Source organism: Bolinopsis microptera, chromosome 1, assembly GCF_026151205.1.
Source record: "Bolinopsis microptera isolate Bmic1 chromosome 1, MBARI_Bmic_1.0, whole genome shotgun sequence".
Taxonomy (NCBI): Eukaryota; Metazoa; Ctenophora; class Tentaculata; order Lobata; family Bolinopsidae; genus Bolinopsis; species Bolinopsis microptera.
In genome coordinates, this window is record NC_087072.1 from 4,560,443 (window position 1) to 4,580,796 (window position 20,354).

General features: G+C 39.3%; 1 protein-coding gene across 1 annotated transcript; it reads right to left on the bottom strand.

The window, feature by feature from the left end:
* Positions 1 to 47: 47 nt before the first annotated feature.
* Positions 48 to 15,929, bottom strand: LOC134815266 (G1/S-specific cyclin-D3-like). The gene is made up of 6 exons (XM_063823783.1): positions 15,662 to 15,929; positions 14,385 to 14,459; positions 13,705 to 13,845; positions 4,901 to 5,060; positions 3,324 to 3,463; positions 48 to 2,412 (listed from the first exon to the last, which is right to left on the bottom strand). Exons 1-6 carry the CDS (start codon positions 15,866 to 15,868, stop codon positions 2,254 to 2,256), a joined length of 882 nt encoding a protein of 293 aa, XP_063679853.1. The 5' UTR covers positions 15,869 to 15,929; the 3' UTR covers positions 48 to 2,253.
* Positions 15,930 to 20,354: the final 4,425 nt, after the last annotated feature.

Sequence of the window (20,354 nt, forward strand, 5' to 3'; positions counted from 1 at the left end):
TCTGAAGCACACATTTTACATCCTCAGTAAACAAATAAAACAGTAAGTTGGTGGGGAATGAATTGGAACAACATTCAAAATTTACATTTCAATTGACTATTTCTTTCTTTGGTCATCTTCCTTACTATATTATTATGTTAAATTAGATAACAATTCAAAGTCAAACGGCGGCTTTATTCTTAAACTGTCTTTGGTTATGCACCTGCCTAAATTCATATCTGTCGATTCGGTGTGTATCACTCAAATGCATTAACTAACATCAAAATAAATTGCACATAAAACTGTATATCAAGACTTTCATAAATTAAAGAGTTAAAAATTTGCTACAAACTTGTCGTTATGTATTTTTTTATCAGCATATAATTATTTGCTTTTTTTCCTTATTTATCACTGTTTTCTCCTCGAAAGTTTCAAGATCAAACACCAAAAATATAACACTAAAAGTCTCAGTATTACATTGCACGTACCCCTCGTAACGTCATTCTCACGCCAGCCGTAGAAATGCAGAATATAATAACAACTACCCAGTGTGTCCAACTCCAAAACCACACGCTACTACTAAGGGCAGCACACACGTTGACACAAGCCCTTCATCACATTCGTAAATCAGAAAAGAAGCTCCGCCCAGAAACAACGCACGTGCACCTAAGTTCAGACCGAGTACCAGGCAAGTTCAGACAAAATACCGGCCACGAGGCCCTGCCGTGCGACGTGCACTCACAACTAAGTGAGGTTAGCACGTCAACTACCCTGCTACACTTGCAGCTACAACTAACTGAGTTAAAAAGAAAACGTTGTCACTTGTCAAGGTGTGTGTTAAATCATGTGTGGTTAAAGGTTTCTAGTGGACCACAGTAGCTGGTTTAAGTAGCGCTGAGCAGTCACCAAACAATTACTAGAGTCCATTTTTATTATCAATACCGAGACACCATTACACTGGGTAATCGTTAAACTATTTTTCAAATTTTCAAATATATACCTAAATCCGTTGACAGAGTCAATGTGTTGGCCATTCAATCTCATCTCGAGTATTATATCATTACAATATCAGTACACACTTTTCTTGTACTCATCCACTCTTCGTAGAAAATAATCCTAGGTTTAAAAAACTAATACAAAACCTATAATGAAGGTCTGTTGATATCATGAAAATACGTGTCCTTGCAAGTAATGAAATTATTGCCACCAATAAATTATCCCGGACATATGTAAGGTTTCTTCGCAATAACAGAAGACAATCATTTCACAATAACTTGCAAGAACACGTGTTGAATATCGCTCTACATGCTATTTGTAGAGGGAAAAAAAGAAACGTGTAGCTGTAACCCATCAACAACTTCTCAATTACGATTCGTCATTGACTGCTGTACGTCAGACAAATTTATAGATAACTTATCCCTTCTCTCTCGCGAAAACACTGGCAAACAGATCAAGTAGCCTAAATATATTATAACCTTGTCCCACCGCATCATCATCATCATAACAGGTAGACATTTAAATTTAAAACACATATTCAGTGCGAACTCATCATTATAATTATAATAAATTAGTGATTATTAAAACGAATTAAAAAATTAAAAAGGTAAATGTAACCCGTGTCCTATACAGCTCACCAGTGCAAATGCCAGGTGGACTGGACCCTTACCATTAAAACAAATACCAAAATAAAATAGTGTTCAGTGTGTCAATAGCTACGAGTGTGACACTCCACTTCCCAGTCCCACGGTACATGTCTGTTCAGATAAATCGGGGTACGGATAGGTGATCGTGAGAGATACTGATAGTATCTAGATACATGATACAGGATATCCCTTAGAAATGAACAGAGGGTGCCGTTGGACCAAGAAGTAGAAGGTCTACACTCGATATTATTTGTGTGTGAGACTATGAGCAAGTTAAATAACTGAAAAAAACTTCTTTTTGCGTAAAAATTATCATTTTCTCACACGCAGAGCAAACTCCAAACAAGTTTTTTTGTTGAGTTATATTAGAGCATTAAGCGCACACGCTTGTTTACAGTTTAGTGTTTTATTGTTTTTTTCTATTTTTCCTAAACCTAAATCAACATATTCATATAATATAACCTAAGGCACATCACCCCACTGTCGACTGCCACGTACGTGACACCATGCGAGATGCCGCGCAACGAACTTCGCGCAAACCTCATTTTGCACGGGCAGCGCAAACAGTGAGCTACGTGTAGCAGGAAATTGAACTAATTGAAGAACTATATGGGGTTTGAGGGTGGGGGTGTTAGGTGCACAGCTCCTCGATGTTGGTGGGTGTCGATGAGGAAGGACTGGAGCTGCGTTTCTCTGAGAAGGAGAGGGGCGGGATCTCGTTTGAGGCGCCGCCGCCGCGTGTGCTTTCCATAAGCTTTCTGATCTTTGTTACTACGCCTTCAAATTCGTCCTGAAATTAAACGAGGGATAAGAAAATAATCAAACCCGAATTGAATTATAAAATTTTGGCTACACGAATGTATATTCAATAATTTAATAATATAAAATGGCGCTTTTAATGTGTTAATAACGGGGTTACATTTGTTCTTTTGTGGTATCGCTTATTATTCATTTTGTTTATTTTCAAAGTTTCAATATTGTTTATTTACCGTTTCTTTGATTTTTTCCACAGCTCAGATTACATCGTTGTTTAAGTTGTTAAAGAATGTGAACCGCATTTATTAAAAGATAATCTTATAATCTTATCGTAACTTTTGTTTGAACTACATATATTAAATATTTAGTCCGTGTAGGCGAGCTAACTATCACCAAAAATACGATTCTTGGGTTTCGCTATTCCCACGGATAAGTGTTTCGTTTCTACATTATATATCATTAAGTGTAAATTCAATTTAAAGCGTTAACATTCAATAAATGGCTATGTACAGAGAGATATAATAGCATTGCGGTACACTCAAGAGTCTTCTAAAGTTCGCTTCAAAACAGTGTAGTTTCCGTTCCAAAGAGGGTCCTATGTGATCTAATAAAGACACACGGTGGATAAAGAGCGCTCTTAGCCACCTTCTATATTTACATTGGAGATTAAAACGTTACACGTTATTTGTATCCTTAGCCTTTTACAGCTCACCATCTGTTTTATTTATTTATAAAGCGGACTGTGAAACAACCTTTCATGTTTTAGTGAAGTCAGAGCGCAGGAATGTGGAGTCAATTTTTTATTATTCTGAAGGTCAAGAGTTATAATTTTAACAATTATCATAATTATTAATATTATGGAAGACAATTAAATTTTTGCACTTTTGCATTTAGAGTGAGAATACCAAGTTACAAAATAAAAAGTTGGTACATCAAAGCTCTTACCACGTCAATTTCGATGAATTTTCCCATGAGTTGAACAACGTTTCCTCTGAGCTCAAGAAACTTGGAACCGAGGGCGAATATAGCGTCGTAGAGACATCCGGCAGCCATTATTTTACTGGAGTGAGGAAGAAACATGTACTCTGAAAGAATTTACTCATCAAAAATAGATCAAATAACTAAAATATCTTAAATAACTAACGTATTAGTGGTATATCTTCGATATAATAACGGCAAAATACTTTTACTGGTCTTAGTATGATTCATGCTTGCGCAATTGATCACATTATGATTTGAACAAAGAAGTCTCATATTTCATTTTGTGGTCGATCGTTTAGTCGTTTGATTTTCAGGATTGGCGGGAGTGGTCTAAGATTGATTCAAATGAACCAATGGTAGACGGTCCAAAAATGAATTTCAAATTTACTGACTAGATGAATGATGATCAAACACCTGTAGCATCTGACGATCATAACGAAATAACCCTATACGAAATTTCATTGTGTTTGACTTTAGCTACCTGTTTGAATTTAAAATTTTAATATAGTTAGATTTCAGAGCAGATGTGAGCAGCCTATGATTATTTGATGGAATCATTAACGAACGGTACAATCATACAAAATTAAATGGTACAGATTTGTTAATGTTCAGTCACGTGTATCAAGTCTCGTACGTAGGACGGCCGCGTGTAGTGAAATTAATGGCAATTAACACTTAGTGGGGACCTTCGAAGAGTTCCTATTGTTTGTAATCAACCGGCGTCTCACACCGGTCCATTTATCGAAACATCATTATATTGTATCAAATACCACACAAAATATCTGGAGGAATGGAAATTCAATCAAATACCACACAAAATACTGTCTCTGTATCTGGGAACATTGAAATTTATTAACTTATGTGAAGGGTCCTGAATAAGAGAAGGCTGCAGGTGATATAGGGACGGTGCACTTTATGTAAGAGTAGACGAGTAGGGGGCTAAATTGCGGCCGTCTGTTCAGTATGTGCTACGTTTTGGAGATAACATGTAGGGACAGTCAAGCACCTCACTTTCGGCCACATTCACATTATGTCATATAAGATTGTTCCATATGCTCCATCAGCATATATCGAAATTGTGTGGAAATTACATTAGTGTCAGCATTTCACCCAGTTTCAGAGCCCATCCTCTCTAAAATTCAGATGTGATATGTAAACCCTCCCTCAGGATGACTGTGGGCCATCGAAAATCAAGAAATTACTGTAGTCGGTTGGGAAACGATTTTACGTATGGAAGAAGAATGGAAATGTCTGGGAAAGTGACAGAATTTGAGTACCTATTGTTTCGATCGTGCACTTGAAATCTAAATTTTTCGATGGAGCCGGTACAAAGTTTGCAGAAGGCGTGGTAGGAAGTCAAATTACGGAAAAGAGCAACGCCTCACGATACTCTGATTTAAGAGCTAAATTTGTTAAATTTGTTTTAAAATATCGAGAAATGAACCGGGCGTTGTCCCAACTTCAAAGCAGGAGAGTGATCCATAATTATCCTTACGTCAAGTTTAGTGACCGCAGGAGAAAACCAAAGACACACAACTTACCGGTACATGAAAGGTTGAGGAGGGTTCTGGCGTGGTAGGTTACTCGGCTCTTAACTTGATCTGGTATCGGGAGTCTGTGGAGGAAGTGGTCTAACAGGTCGTGCGGTAGCACCGCGCTCGTGTCCCAATTCAACACGTTCAGTATTCGCAGCTCCCAACTCTGAAGGTTAGATAAATTTAGAAACTCGATTTGTGCGGGGCGGTCGTAATGAGGAGATTGAGATATAGTTAGGGTTGTGTTCGAGCTAATAGTCCGTAATTTCATAACTTTTATTCGGGAATAGAAACTTAGAAACAGTGAGACACTCCCACTCGTAATATGAACCACACTCCACATTCCTAACTTTTAAACCAGTTACCAGCCACTGTATATTTTGATGTGCTCTGAAACTGGGGAGAGGGCCGGCGGGGCAGCCGCATCTTGCCGCACCGGCGGTGGTGCGTCACAATGCGGCTCATCATACCCATTAAACTACTTGTTTTTATAAATATGCGGTCTCCCAAACTTACATGAGGCACCCAAATATGTAATAGCACACATCTCTGGCTAATGATTTGAGGAAACGGAATGGTCTTAACCTTTTAACAGAAAAACAAAAAGTTTGTTGCTCAACTTAGTTCATTATCTCTATCTAGATTCTAGACTCCTCTCAATGCTCATTGAGGGCGTTAAGTGTTCGCGAAAACAAAGAGAAATAGCTGCTCCTTTACAATTCACATGGTTCATTTGTAAACGAACCTCCTACGTCATTATCATAGTCGTTATTGTGAGAGTAGAATTCATCTCTGTGTCTATCTAGACTTTGTTTATCACTTGAGCTTCTAACAATAGCGAGATAAACTCGAGGTCAGGCTTTGCACACCACTCCGTGCTCTGTTAACGATAAACAGTGTACATGATAATAAGATAATAAGATAATATGATGATAATTGGCGATATTGGCGAGCTGATTTGCATTTCAAAGGAGTCTGGGGTTCTAGCACCCAATTCTTAAGAATTTCCCTTTTTTGTCGGCAAATCGCAAACATTAGTCAGGCCCCGAATTAGGTTCACTTTGTAACAAATGACCAAGTAAAATTAACCAATTATATAGGAGAAGTAAAATGCACCGCAGCAACTCATCCTAAGGCCTCAGATCAATATAGGCTCTGGCAACAGTAGCTTAGTCTAGCTAAGAGAAAGGTTAATAACTTGATAATCCTCATACATTATACAACACCTGATTGTGAAATTTCAAAAGGTCTCTCCGAGGAGGTCAGTATTTTATTTTAGTACTGTGGGAAATTTCGGGCAACACAGCCGAAAGAGTTAGGGAGCTTGTATGGCTTTCAATTGGTGGATCTAGAGCGAAAGGACGTTAAATCATTGCGGAGGTATTGACAGCGCCATACATTAGATCCTGAAACGTTCCTGCTTCAACGAGCGCCGTGTGTGCAAATCATAGTACTTTCTTTAAGTACAGTGAGTCATTTAAGGATTTACTATTACGAAATTTTGCGAAATTCGTAACGAACGGTCTTTACTGATATGGGAGGAATGTGGAGCAAATAATGTACCAATTCTCACCCAATTTTTTAATGTTTGATCGTATCTTTTTACATCGTTCAATGTAGGATTACCATAACAACACTCACACTTATTTAATTTGATAAGTCATCCCCGCCTAGGTCATATAAAAAGTGTCTGTCATGAATGCAGTTCGACATGATAACCAATCAGGAACCTCTAAAATACAAGAGAGCCAATCAGTACCCCCCTTACAAGGTCTCGTGATGACATCAGTATTTAGAAAATCTTATTTACAGCGCAGCTGAAACGAGGTCACTTTGAAAATGAAATGAGGAGGCCCCCGGACACCCAACTGGAACCCTGAAGACTAGGTGCTCGTGACCTTCTTCCAGCAAGTAATTTAGAAGATCCGGATATGTAATAATAATTCCCCAGACGCTAGGAACTCGAGCTATTGGAGAGAGCCAAACTCTGATTAAATTCATTACTGGGTTTATGAACCGGCCGCTGAACAAGTTACCATAGGGATTTGAAACTGAATGACAAATGACTTTGGTTTACAGGCGAGTTGGGTGACCCTAAAGTCAGACATTGTTAATCCACTACAACACCATAACTTCTCTAGTGTGGTATTTTTAGCTCTACATCCAGTTAGGAGGGGAGACATGGGGTCGGCCACAATCGGTTAAAACAATTTCTAACTACCCAGAACTTGTTAGAATGTAGACGGCGGTCCATACCACAGATACGTATCTTGATGACTTAACTTTTGACACGTCCACTTTAATGGATACAGCACAATGTTCTGGCACTGCTGTAATCTTCGTCAGAACATTACAGCAGATTGGAAACAAGCTAGAACTCCCGCACAAGCTGGGGAGAGATAACCCATACAAGTCGGCCAATATAATTCTCCCCTAATCAGTGTTTGACACTAACACCACTGTCTAACTTTCAGTTAGGACAGTACAGCCTTGCATGTGACAACTGCAGCACTGCCCACAGTTTTAGTGACTTTATATCCTCAAGAGTTCGACATGAAGCAGTGTGTCAGCAGCTAGTTGTGTTACGAATGACTTCACCTCCATAACACAACACGTTCCAATAAAATTATGGTCCATCAGTCACCACTGATCTGTAACCAGGTAACCAGGTAACCTGTGCGTAAACGGGGGTAGGGTTTTGTCTGCTGCCAGAACGTTATAACCATGATATTTGGTTGTCATGAACACATGAAACGACGTATACCAAGGTGATCTGTACATTATAAACTTGGTAATATACAGCACAGTGTCTGATAGAGTTTGGGATATTGAAGTAATATAAGGCAGAGATGGTAAGATTACACGTACCCTCAAAATGTAGTACAGGATATGTGTACGAGCACAGGCCGGGTACCTTTAACCTGACGTGTAGTTTCCTGATGTGTTCCTAGTATTTTACGTGTTATTGTGCCACCTGACAAATCGAGATATGGACATTTTTGGTAAAGTACTGGCCCCTGTCTGGCCCCACCTCAATGTACTGGACACTGTCTAGGTTTCATGGGAAAGTGGTTTTACCCACCCAATCAATGAGGTTTTAATAACAGAGTGCCAGTGCTAGTTCCAGTGCTGCTCAGTATGGTAAATAAACTTGTATGCACTTTACGGTGTGGGCACTAGGCAGCCATAACTCGTTTGCGCTATATATTTCCTAAACAGCTTTAAATCAAATTTACATTCTCCAACTATAACTGATGATACATTACATCAAGCCGTGAGGGTCGTTCACCGAGCGAGGAGCGGGGTCAATAATTTCAGGAAATATGCAGGAGACATCGCTCCAAGAAGAATATAAAACACCGTACCGTGTCCCTTGCCCCCTTGGTATTAAGTAGCGTCACATTAGACTTTCTTTAGGGAGGGAGGTGAAGGAGTGAGTTGAGAGCCCTGAGGGGCCCCAACATACCGCACTATACCCGGATGTTCGGTCCGACTAACTACCTTCACCCAGTATTTGGGGTATCTGATGAACTAAACTACGTTTGTTTGCACCGTGAACTAACTTGGAGAAAATGTAAGAAGTTTGGAGGTGTCTACACGCCGATTGCCATGTTGCCCCTGAGAGTGCTGGAATCTCAAACCAAGTAGACTAAATTCCCGGTCACATGTAACTATCAAGTAACACATGATTAGCAGGAAAGATTGCCCTGTGCTAATCACTCACATCTCCTCATTAAAAGTCCGGGGAGGTAGTGACCTGCTTTTTCCACAAATCTGAACACTCGCGCCAAACAGGTTTATAATACGTTGCAGTGTGAACCAGATTCTTTCTAAACTTGCCGCGTTGCACTCAAATCTGGTATGGCTGTGAACTTTTATAATGAGAGCTGAAATATTGAGCTCGGTTTAAATATTAAATGTTATATTATCTAGCCGTTGAAAGGTCTGGACTGCAAAATTTGCAGAACATCTGGGCACATATTTAATATGTGATAGTCAATTTGTAGAACATATGGTACCCTAGGAACATATAATAGACTCTACAATTATTCGGTACTGTTTCAAAACGGTATTATCTCCAAGATTCGATCTATAATAAGCAAGATGAAAGGCATATCTGACCGGCAATTCCTGTAAAGTTTTTCTGATTAAAACATGAAGTTCCACATGATTAACAATACCGTATCATATCTTCATATCGAGTTTCTAAAGCAGAGCCGTTCGTTGGGGGACACGTGACTGAGGCAGAGCTTCGCTTTGTTTCGCTCATCTGAGATCATCAGAGCTCTAAACGGGGCCGAGGCTGTAGACTGTAGAGTATTGTGCAACACTTACAGCACAGCTCCATCTCATGGTCAGACACTCGGCTTAGGAGTTTTGAGAAGAAATTGTTAACTTAGTATATGACTAAGCACTCGGCTCTGTGCTTTTGACGGAATATTTGAGAGCCTGCAGGACTCCTCGAGGCTATTTATTCCCAGGAACAACAATACGTTTTACAAAGAGGACATATCACTATTCATTTCTGTCATTATGTACCGAGTTACAAGACTGTACTCAGTACTACCGATAGCATCAGGGCAGGTTTTGCGAATCTAATTCGTCTCCAGTACTGAAGAATTACCATTAGAGCGACAGAAATCCGACAGAAATCTTTGCCCCTTCTAATTTAATACCACGTGGAGAACTTTTGATTATGACAGCGATATATAATTTAAGGACAGTTTTGAAAGGACCATTTGTCATAGTACGTGGTAATGAAAACTTGGGTGGCCAGAAAACGATTCCCGCCGGTAGCATGTTTAGAACCACGTGGAATCTTCTATTATTACTCTAACGATTGTGATTTCGTAACACATTGTTTCATCCATCTGATTATGTGGAGTCTGACCAGCTTGAAAGACAGAACAATAATCTGGCTGGGTAGAGGTACTACAGGGAGATACCGTGGTACAATGGCCTATATTCTGGGCCCAATTACAGGGCGCCATTGTTCGAGACACTGTCTGGTGAAGGTGTGGGGAGGGAGGATGGCAGGCGGGACCATGTCACCACCAGATCCACCAGGAGGAGCCTCGTTCCGTCTCACCATTCAACTGAATACCGTCAGTCCAAAGGAATGGAATCTTAGGATCTCGGAAATAGGAGATAAAGTAATGAGATTGGCTAGAGAAATCGTCCTGAATGGGACTCTCCTTCGAAATTTAGATCTTTGACGAGAGAGAGAGAGAGAGAGAGAGAGAGAGAGAGAGAGAGAGAGAGAGAGAGAGAGAGAGAGAGAGAGAGAGAGAGAGAGGGAAAGGAAGATCAACATATTTTATTCTACATGAGGATAATGTGAATGTAAAGCTAATTATCGAGCTCCCCTCCCTGCACACTCAGTATTTCTATGTGTGAGAGACTCCGCGATCCAACTTTCCTGTGTGTCTATTTGGTGAGGATAAAGCCCGACAAGTACCAGGTGGGTCACGTGATAACACATGTAAACAGCACAAGGAAGTCAAGTAACCCTCCCTCCAGGGTCCATGCTTTACATGCTTCATCTTTGATCGGCTTGATATATATCCGATGAATCTGGTTCCTGGTTTTAAGACAGATATTTACGATAATCTTCACTTAATGAATACGTCATTGTTCAAAAGGTTGTGCAATTGATCGTCCAGATCGGTCAATAGCCCCCTTATTTGAGTCGTCAGGAAGCTGTGTTTTTCGTAAGTCACATGACGGAGACATTTCAAATCACAAAACCATTAAAACTTCAGGGAAATGACAATTGCAGTTGAGTCACATGACCCCGAGGGGAGAGACGCTCACAGGGGGATCACGTGAAGATTGGACAGCGGCAGAGGACAGCTCGGATAGAGAGAGCACACCTAGTAGGAAACGCTTTACTGAGTCTAGACGGAGTACACGGCCGTGTCTAGCTCACCCGACACACGGCTTCTCTCCGGCACTTCCTAACCACGTGGTTCAGACACATACGTCTGATTGGCCGGCTGGAATAGAGGGCACCCACCATTGGGTGGGAAGACCAGGCTGACAGTATTACAGGATATTAAGCTGGATAATAACCAGGTCTGGATATAGCTATGGGGATACGAGAGTAGGTTCCCGCAAGCATGCTCTGAACTGTGCTATATGAACTGGATCAGGGGACAGCTAGGAAAGAGGACCTGAGCTGAGGGAGGTGGAGATGACGAGGAGGAAAAGGGGTGAGGAATGTGGAGATGTGGAGACAGAAGAAAAAGGGAATGTCAATATATGGAGACGGAGTAGATTGCTAACACAGAAAGACACCTTTTAAACGTGGACTTTACACACTTAAAAATACGATATATTAAAAAGTACCGCAAGATACGAAGTATTCTGTTTTATCGTGTATCTTAAAATTAATCCCATTCAAAAAGTCTTGCTCAAAATCTGTGCTCACATAAAAGTCTGTTAGTCTTTGTTTATATTTTAGACCTTTTAAAATGACCTGCTAACAGATAAAAAGTGCAAAATAACCGCAGTTCTAGTATATTTATCTATGACTTATGAAGAAACATTACATACATTAAATTACTTTCTTTTAAAGTTAGGCTCCGCAGATAGTGTGTAAATTGACATATGTGGTATTTTGGACTGGAGAGGTATCAGAAACTTCTAGATGGATGCAAAATTCCCGCAATAGTCATGTTTACATAATACAACTTATCCCCTATTATATGCTTACCTTTTGAGTTATCAGCGAAACACTGTAGCATATTTACAGAACAGAAAAAGCCATTTACATCTCCAGTTTTCCACTGATAACTCGAAGACGTAAGCATTTTAGGGTTGCTTTATAATATTACAAACAATAAGTGTTGAGATAATTATGCCGTTACAGTCCGTTAATTATAGCACTTTCCTTAATTATAATGGAGGAATATTTTATGGCGCCGTTCACTTTTGAAACATTGTGATTATTTCTTTGTAATAATTTGCTTTGTAATAATTCTTTTCAAGGCCATCGAAAACAATGTCGTAGTAAATAGCAATTATTGAATTGTATAAATAGTTCTCTGCAATTCACAGGCCTCCCTGTATCGATAGATTATATTCTCAACAATACTATTGAGGCATGAGGCCTGTGACATTCGATAAGGGAAAGTAATAATTGCTTATCATCGTATTACAAATGAAGGTTATTAGTTTAACGAAGCTCAGTCAAAGTTAACAACGTTATCGCGAAGCTACGAGACATTCTTTTTCAGAGCTCCTTCTATTTTAAGGATAACATAAATCATTGCTTGTCCCTCCAAAATAGAAGATTTGGACTCAACAGCCTGGATATATGGCAATAGATGACCCCGTTGACGACATTAATTTGTCCTAAATCCCGTGTACACACCCATGACTTGACTAAATGAAACTCTTACAAGACGACTTTAAAATTTCGGAATCAACAAAGTTAGTGTTGATCTAACTAATAGAGGGAATCTGGACAGTGAGATCGGTAGATTTCAGCCTACACGCTCACAAACACGTACAAACAGACAACACACACACACACACATCTACACACCCAGTACATTTTCCAGGGAAAGCAAGGCGTCGTCCACTGAGAGCTGCAGTTTGTGTGCTGTACATAATATCGTATATTTCTAGGTGTGGACAGGTCAGTGTACAAAATACCAGAGTCAAATTCTCAGCGCAAAAGTGACTCAATCCTACGAGAGAAATATAAAATATTAGCCATGTTAAATGAAGATTACTTGTGCTATTTATAGAGCATGATAGGTGACACGGGTGGAAACTAAATTTGGGTAGGGACTAGGTGGTCAGGTGGTATTATTTACTATACTTTAAAGGATTTACAAAATTACAGACAAGAGAAAGTGTTATAAATACTGTGAACTTTTTCCGCTTATTTCGTTTTTTTATGTTTCGTAATTCGTTTTGACACGTGTTAAATCATCGTAGGAAATGGCGAGTAAAGGAAAAGTGACAAATAACATTTACGCGGATGTTTAACAGTTTAGTTTAACAAACTTTAGTTACAAACTTTAGTTACAAACTTTAGTTACAAACTTTAGTTATAAACTTTAGTTACTAATTTTAGTTACTAACTTTAGTTACTAACTTTAGTTACAAGTTTTATATCAAGATCGGTGCATATAATTACTGCTTTCGCAACATTAAGCTTGATAATATTCAGCTAATAGCACACTGCTAACTTTAATTATACCAATACAATGATCCACCTCCACATCAAATGCAGCTGCGACAATAAAGACAAATTTATAATTTATATGCTATTAGTTAATATGATAAGTTTATGTTTAATATTTCTAATTCTGTAAATTCGCACCTTGACTCCTATTCCATACCTGTCGATCTGATGAGAAACCTTTACACGTGTTTACAGAGGGGTTCTGGGAATTGAGCCCAGATCTAGAGGTGTGACCAGCCGAGTAGGAAACCAATCCGAGCTATTACATTCCAGGAAAACCAATCAGACTCTAAGCTAAGGTGTGTTTCAAACGGACTTAATTACCCTATTAATTACACACCGGTCAGTTCATATGTTTTCTTACCAAATCCCAAAGGAATGTATAGTAAATGTATCAATGTAGACCTAATCAACCAATCCATACTATCCACACACATTCTCATCAACTTTAGGCTCCATCTCACATAAAATCTGTCAAACTATGAAGCTCATGTTAACAATTTCACCAGACTATAGAGCTCATGTTATCGATGCTATCGGACTACTAGACTCTAGAGAGCTTATGTAGTTATGTAGTCTCAAATTAAACCGGTTTGGGCAGCTGGTCACTTACTCTAACATCCCTGATGGAGTAGCTGTATCCACCGCACTCCACTAGTCCGTCCACGGAAAGTGGGGTCGCTTCGCGCAGCTTGCTGGCTATAAACAGGGACGTCGCTCCGAGCACTTGCAGCTCCTCTGTGGGCCTCTCGACCTGAAGTCGTGGTATATATAAACTCACATCACTTCTATATTTAGGATGTAATAACCCTAAATAGCGGACAACATGGAAAATATTAAAAAGTTGAGGCCGGGGCAGCTAGCCGGTCGAGCTAGTGCGGTGTGGGTTAAGGAATTTACACACGAATCAGACATCTCGTGTAGTCGAACGAGAGGGAGAGAGCTAGTGTTGGGCAGGAAAACTTGAACAGGTTACCACAGATCCACGGCCCCCGGAAAATTCAATTAATTCTTATTAAGCTCTCAGTTAGAATCTGATGATCGGGTAATTTTGCGATCAAGTATGATGTAATGTTTACTTTTCGCAAAGAATATACTCTACACACCGCTGAATAAATATATATAAAATTTGAAATCCAATTCTGGATAATGATCGCAGTTCAGGATTGATTAATGGGAAAAGAATGAGAGGGCGTACTAAATTGCTGGGTCCCCATATCGCCCACATTCATTCCTCATTGTTCTCCGGAACGGAAACTTCCCAGCACCAAATTTCATCCGGTATAAATTTACCTTTTGGAGGGATAGATATCTATCGAGTAAGTTCACAGCGTGGGGCAGGACACCGTCTTCACAAATATCTGATATCTGGAAAAATTAGAGTTAGACCAGACTAATAATATCATAATTAATTCACGTAATGTATCGTGAGATGAAATCTTGGTCCATATATACGATACATCTACATGATACCCATATAAAAATGTCATGTAGCATTAGAAATTCATTAGGGATTTCGGGATAATTGGAGTGATTGCTTGCTGCGAGGAATGTGGCCTGTTCATGTTCAGCAAGGGAGGACAGAAGTCTGTTATTTGATCTAGCCGAGAGTAAATTGTAAAGTAACACTTGGTGCATACCAAATCTACATTTCACCACCACTTCACGAGGGTGTGAAGAGTGGAGATAAAATCAGCAATCTTGGGAAAAGGGGGACACTTTCATCGGTGTCGACGGATTGCACAACTACCAATTATTATTAGGATAGTATTTTGAATAGGTTGAAGCCAGACCAGTGCTTTTGGGCCTCTTCTCACGAGTGACAAGTCATCGATAACAGTAGTTTCCGTGATCGAACATGGTGCTACCGATCACGGATGATAAACAGTTCGCATGCTTCGAACAAGAGTGCATAATAGAAAGTAACGTGGTGACCACAACTTTTCCCACCGACAGAAGACAAACATCCGAGTTCCAGACAACAAACGATGTTGTACTTCGAATAGCCGGGAGATCAGAGATGACGTGTCTAGTTGCTACACACAAATTATTGCACGTGTGGAAATCGTTGCGCGATAATTCTGCGCGGAGATAGAATTCAACGATTACACGTACGCTTCATGCCCGATTCAAAAGTCTTTACCAAGCAAAGAATTCGAGCCATTCCTCCGATCGTTATGCCATATGCCTTCATTTGTCGAACACAAGGTCAGAAGTGACATTACATAGATATCAATATTTACACCGTGACTGAGTAGCAGTTACTTAGAACCAAAGCACCGAGGCACGAAGATCGGTCGTTAAGAAATCACTTGTATGCGACTTATTTTAAGACTTAACCATCGACTGATAGAAAACCACTATTTTGATATTTAGAAATCGTAAGACTTTAAAGGCAGTCAATATTTATCAACTTCAAAGAATCGACAGGAAATCAGTTTAAAAGCGGCCAAACTTTAATGGGAAGATGGTGCAAACCGAAACATCCGATAGAGTGATTCAACGTCAGATAGAAAAGTAAGCTCTTTTTGTTATTTGAAAGCAGATTTCGATAACAAAAATGCACTTACTCCAAACATCCATTCAGTTAGTTGACTTCTCATAGACTCTGTAAAACCATTCTCTTGTTTCGTTTCCAAGTACTTTGGGTCTGATCGGTAAAAAGTACTGACTCTCAACAAGTTATTTAAGGTCTTATCGTCATCAATATTGCATCCATCGGGTGATGCACGTCGAGGTTCATAAAAACCATTTAAACTAGATTCATAGCAAAACATTCGTCGTCGGTTAGATCCTGTACTCAACCTAGTTATACAAGTCTAAACAACATCTGCCAAATTTGTCACGCGTGAGGCAAGGCTTTTATACTCTTGATTGGCGCTCGATTCGTATCCAATATCACGCGCGCGCACACGCAATTATGTACGTACTTAATATTTTCAAATACAAAGTCATCTCATAATAAGCCATTTATTAGGCTTATCAGGTACTTGGTCATAGATCGAATTGTTATTATTTTGTGGAAACTGTTTGAGTAATCTCCAATCTCATTGGTTTAGCAAAATATAATACATATTATTATATAAGCAGTAAGGTCCGTGAATAATAAAGTTCGGTAATTATTTCCATTAATTTTAGTGTGCGTGTCTCTACATCCGCTCCTACTAAATCGCTCGCCCAAATTTTAAGAAAATTCTTGTGAAAAGGCCCTTTGGGCATGAAAGTGATCTAAATCGGTGTATTCTTGGACGCTGATTCCGAATCACCATCCATGACGTAGGGTAAAAATGCTTACTTGGAGAGTTATGGGCAAAAAACCGTTTTGTTGATACATGTTTCGTATCGCGCGAAAAGTGGCATGCAACGTATGTCAACCGTTTTGCGGTCACGTGACAGGCTAGTAAAATACGAATTCGATTGTTTAGGGCTCGGGTACGGGTTAGGGTTGTAGTAAGGGTTATGGTTAGCTTCGGAGTTATGGTTAGGGTTAGGGTTGGGATTAGGGTTTATGTAAAACCGTTTTGTACGGCTGCAAAACCATAAAAACCAAAGTCACGTGAAATTTTTGGGCGAGCAAATTAATAAAAGCGCTCTACATCATGTGTCTCTACATCATAATATGCGTAAATATGTGTGTAGCCTATTACTATATTAGCTTATTAGTATACTTATAGGACAAATATAATCACTCCTCTGTCCTCACTCTGCACTCACATTCTAGAGCTCAGAAAAATAGTAAACCATCAAAAATGCAAAAATGTTCACAATTTTTTGAAATTTTTGAGCGGTCTTGTAGCGCGATGCGTTACTGTGCCGCGCCGCGCACTCAATAATGCTTCTCACAGATCGGCGAGATGCGCTACTGTGCCGCGCCGAGCTGCCATGCACATGAATTGACATCGTCAATTAAGAGCGGTCATGAGCGTGAATAATTACAACTTATGTTTGTGAATAATTTGGTCCGCGTGAAAAAGTTGTCCGTGATAATTATGCATAGCCGATAAACTATATGGTATATATTTGTTAATTGTTCATGTCCATTGTTAATGGACATGAACACTACAAGTATAATTGATAGTTTTGAAGGACGTCGTCGCTTCGACATTCGTTGACGGATGTAACTCGTCTAAATTTCTTCGAAGTAGCGCGCGCCGCTTTCTTCTCGAAATATTAGGCCCGATGGCAAGTGGCCCGATGCAGCAAGTGCTACGAAGTAGCGCGCGCCGGGCCAAATCATTAACAATGGTTTACGACACTCGACGCGCGCACTATCAGGCTTGACGGGCTCTTACTAATTCGCTCGCCCAAAAATTTCACGTGACTTTGGTTTTTATGGTTTTGCAGCCGTACAAAACGGTTTTACATAAACCCTAATCCCAACCCTAACCCTAACCATAACCCCAAAGCTAACCATAACCCTTACCACAACCCTAACCCTAACCCGGGCCCTAAACAATCGAATTCGTATTTGACTAGCCTGTCACGTGACCAAAACGGTTTTTTGCTCATAACTCTCCAGGGAAGCATTTTAACCCTACGTCATGGGGGGTGATTCGGAATCAGCGTTCAAAAATACACCGATTGAGATCACATTCATGCCTAAAGGGCCTTTTCACAAGAATTTTCTTAAAATTTGGGCGAGCGATTTAGTAGGAGCGGGCTTGACGACATCGTTCTATTAGTAGAGGCTCTTACGGGCAAAAAGACGTGTTTTCTGCTACGAGTTTAGAGACCTAACCGCTAATTGGACACAATAGTATGATGTCTAAGGATCGATAATATGTTAAGAAGTATAAATTTGGCCTTATTAGTCACGTGCTATACCAATGCGCGTTTTAAACTTTGACAGTCTATTACTCTAAGGCAAATAAAGTAATTATATCCATATTTTGTCAGCAATAAGATCACATTATTTTCTATTTAGTGTGAAAATATGAGCTAGAACGGACATAATCTCGCTGAGTTATAGCTGTTTGAAATTTATGATGAACGCGCGGGTGCCAATTGATAACAACTAAATGCTTTTGCGCGTAGTGCGCGTCGAAAATTTGGCAAAAACGCTTGCGGAGTGACAATATTCAAACTTCGATTAAGTATATGAAGTGGGTACTTCTCGGAAAGGAAAAATTTAGGCAAACACGATGTGACTATTTTTGGGTTGATTTAATACAACTGCAAAAAATTATTCAAACTTAAAGCAAAAAAGTCAAAATTTTTACCACTTTTTTGGATTTTTACCTCAGAACAAATAGAGGGATTTGTTTTATTTTTATACAATCTTGTGCGGCTGTCTTTTAGCTATCTTTATGCAAATTTTGCCGACATGCCAACAAAATTAACTTGCTCAAAATATCAAAAAACATGGTTTTTTGGCCTATTTTTGGCCCAAAAATCGGTTTTTTGCGATTTTACCCCAGAACAATCAGTCCAATCATCTTGAAACCACTTTCAATCGATTCTACGGTCAAAAATACGTCTAGTAAGGTGTATCTGGGGTCCCTAACGTATCGAGCAGACAATGCCCGTAAGAGCCTCTACTATATTCATCCAATCCTTGCAGAGCTACGATATGATAATCATGGTTGATTGTCAATCCTTCACAGCTCGTAGAGGCCCAGTACAGCAGCTGTGGTAATGATCATTTGTCATACGTTGTTTGACCCGCCGCGCACGAGTGCGCGGCTCCCCTGTATCGTAGAAACTATACCACCACGTGATATGTGATACAATGCATCATTACGATCTGGCGAGAAACATTATTTGAAATTGATGCGCGGCTCAGTGCACAGTGGCGAGTACAGACAACAGAGTTCACTAAACCTAACCATGTGCCTTCGCGTACTATGTGCTAGTACTACGTCACATGCACGTGACGCGCTTGTTATGTTAGCAGTTAGACTTAGACTTAGAGCAGAGTACTGCATATAATAGTGGAATTGGAACATGGAAGGATTAGCATTGATACATGTTTCGTATCCCAATATCAGAGATAAAATATATATTTTCCGCCTTCGGCGGCGCGCGCTTCGCGCGCGAAAAGTGGCATGCAACGTATGTCAAGATTAGCATTGTCAATAAACTTATAATGATGCTTAAATTATTCCATCTAAATTACAATTATATATTATATATGTACTAGGGCTATACTATTATATATGAACTATATAGTATAGGGCTTGAATTGTGAATTTTCACCAATAATAGAGTTGTTGTTAATTCATTTTGATATCAATCTTTTCTTTATCAATTATTTATCAGTATAAGTACTGATGAAAGGAAATTATAATAATAAATACTCTACCAAGGTTATAGAGATTTTATTGGAAGTTTGACACTTTTTTGCAATTCGTTGTTGGTTGTCTGATCACGGTAAATATTGATCACGATCACCACATTGCACATTGACAAACTATTTAATATATTAGCGCACACACCGCAGTAATTTTTTCGTCTCAGTTCACACGACCTACATTTTTGTAGGTCTTCTTTGCAGCACGTGGGAATAAGTGGTCACGTACTTGTTTACTCATTTACTGCATACTGGTCAAAATTATAAATTTTTCAGAAGATCTCTATGCTCTATAAAGTCTCTCCATTCATCAAAAAGAATTCAAAAGCAAAAGTTAGACTTAATTTTTAGAATTCCTTTTGCTACAAAGAGCATCTGAGCTTAGGTCACATAGGATGTACTGTTATGTAAGACGAACGACAATGTTTGATGTTATTTAAGTTAAAGGAATCTCCGTAAAATTAAGTTTATCTTCACAGGAGTAGAATTTTTCAAATTCCTCATTCGCCGGAAGATCTAGGTTACGTCACATAAAACAAAAAAGAACTGTGGTCGACATTATTCATGTTACTGAAAGGAAGCCTATTATATACCTTATCTGACCAGACATTAAAATTAAATGAACGGACATAATTATGAACGGACATTTAAATGAACGCTCGAAGGCATTCAAGATTCAAAACAGTCAAAAATCCAGGTTTTGTCATCTTTTTAAAAATTTTAGCAGATAATTTGTAAATTAATTTGTCAAACAATGAGCAAGAAAGGCAGTCGTAAATGGTAAAGCAGTAAAAGATGTCAAAAAATCTGTAGATCAGTGTCTATTGTTCTTAAAGTCCCACTTTTGGTATCTCAGGAATTTGTCAGCTTATTGTTTGGGGCGAAGAGCTTTGCTTTGGTGGGATTCATAACCAACGTCTGATCAAATTCTGCTTTCCGGGCAAAATTTGGCTCCAAAGAAAGTGTAATAAAAC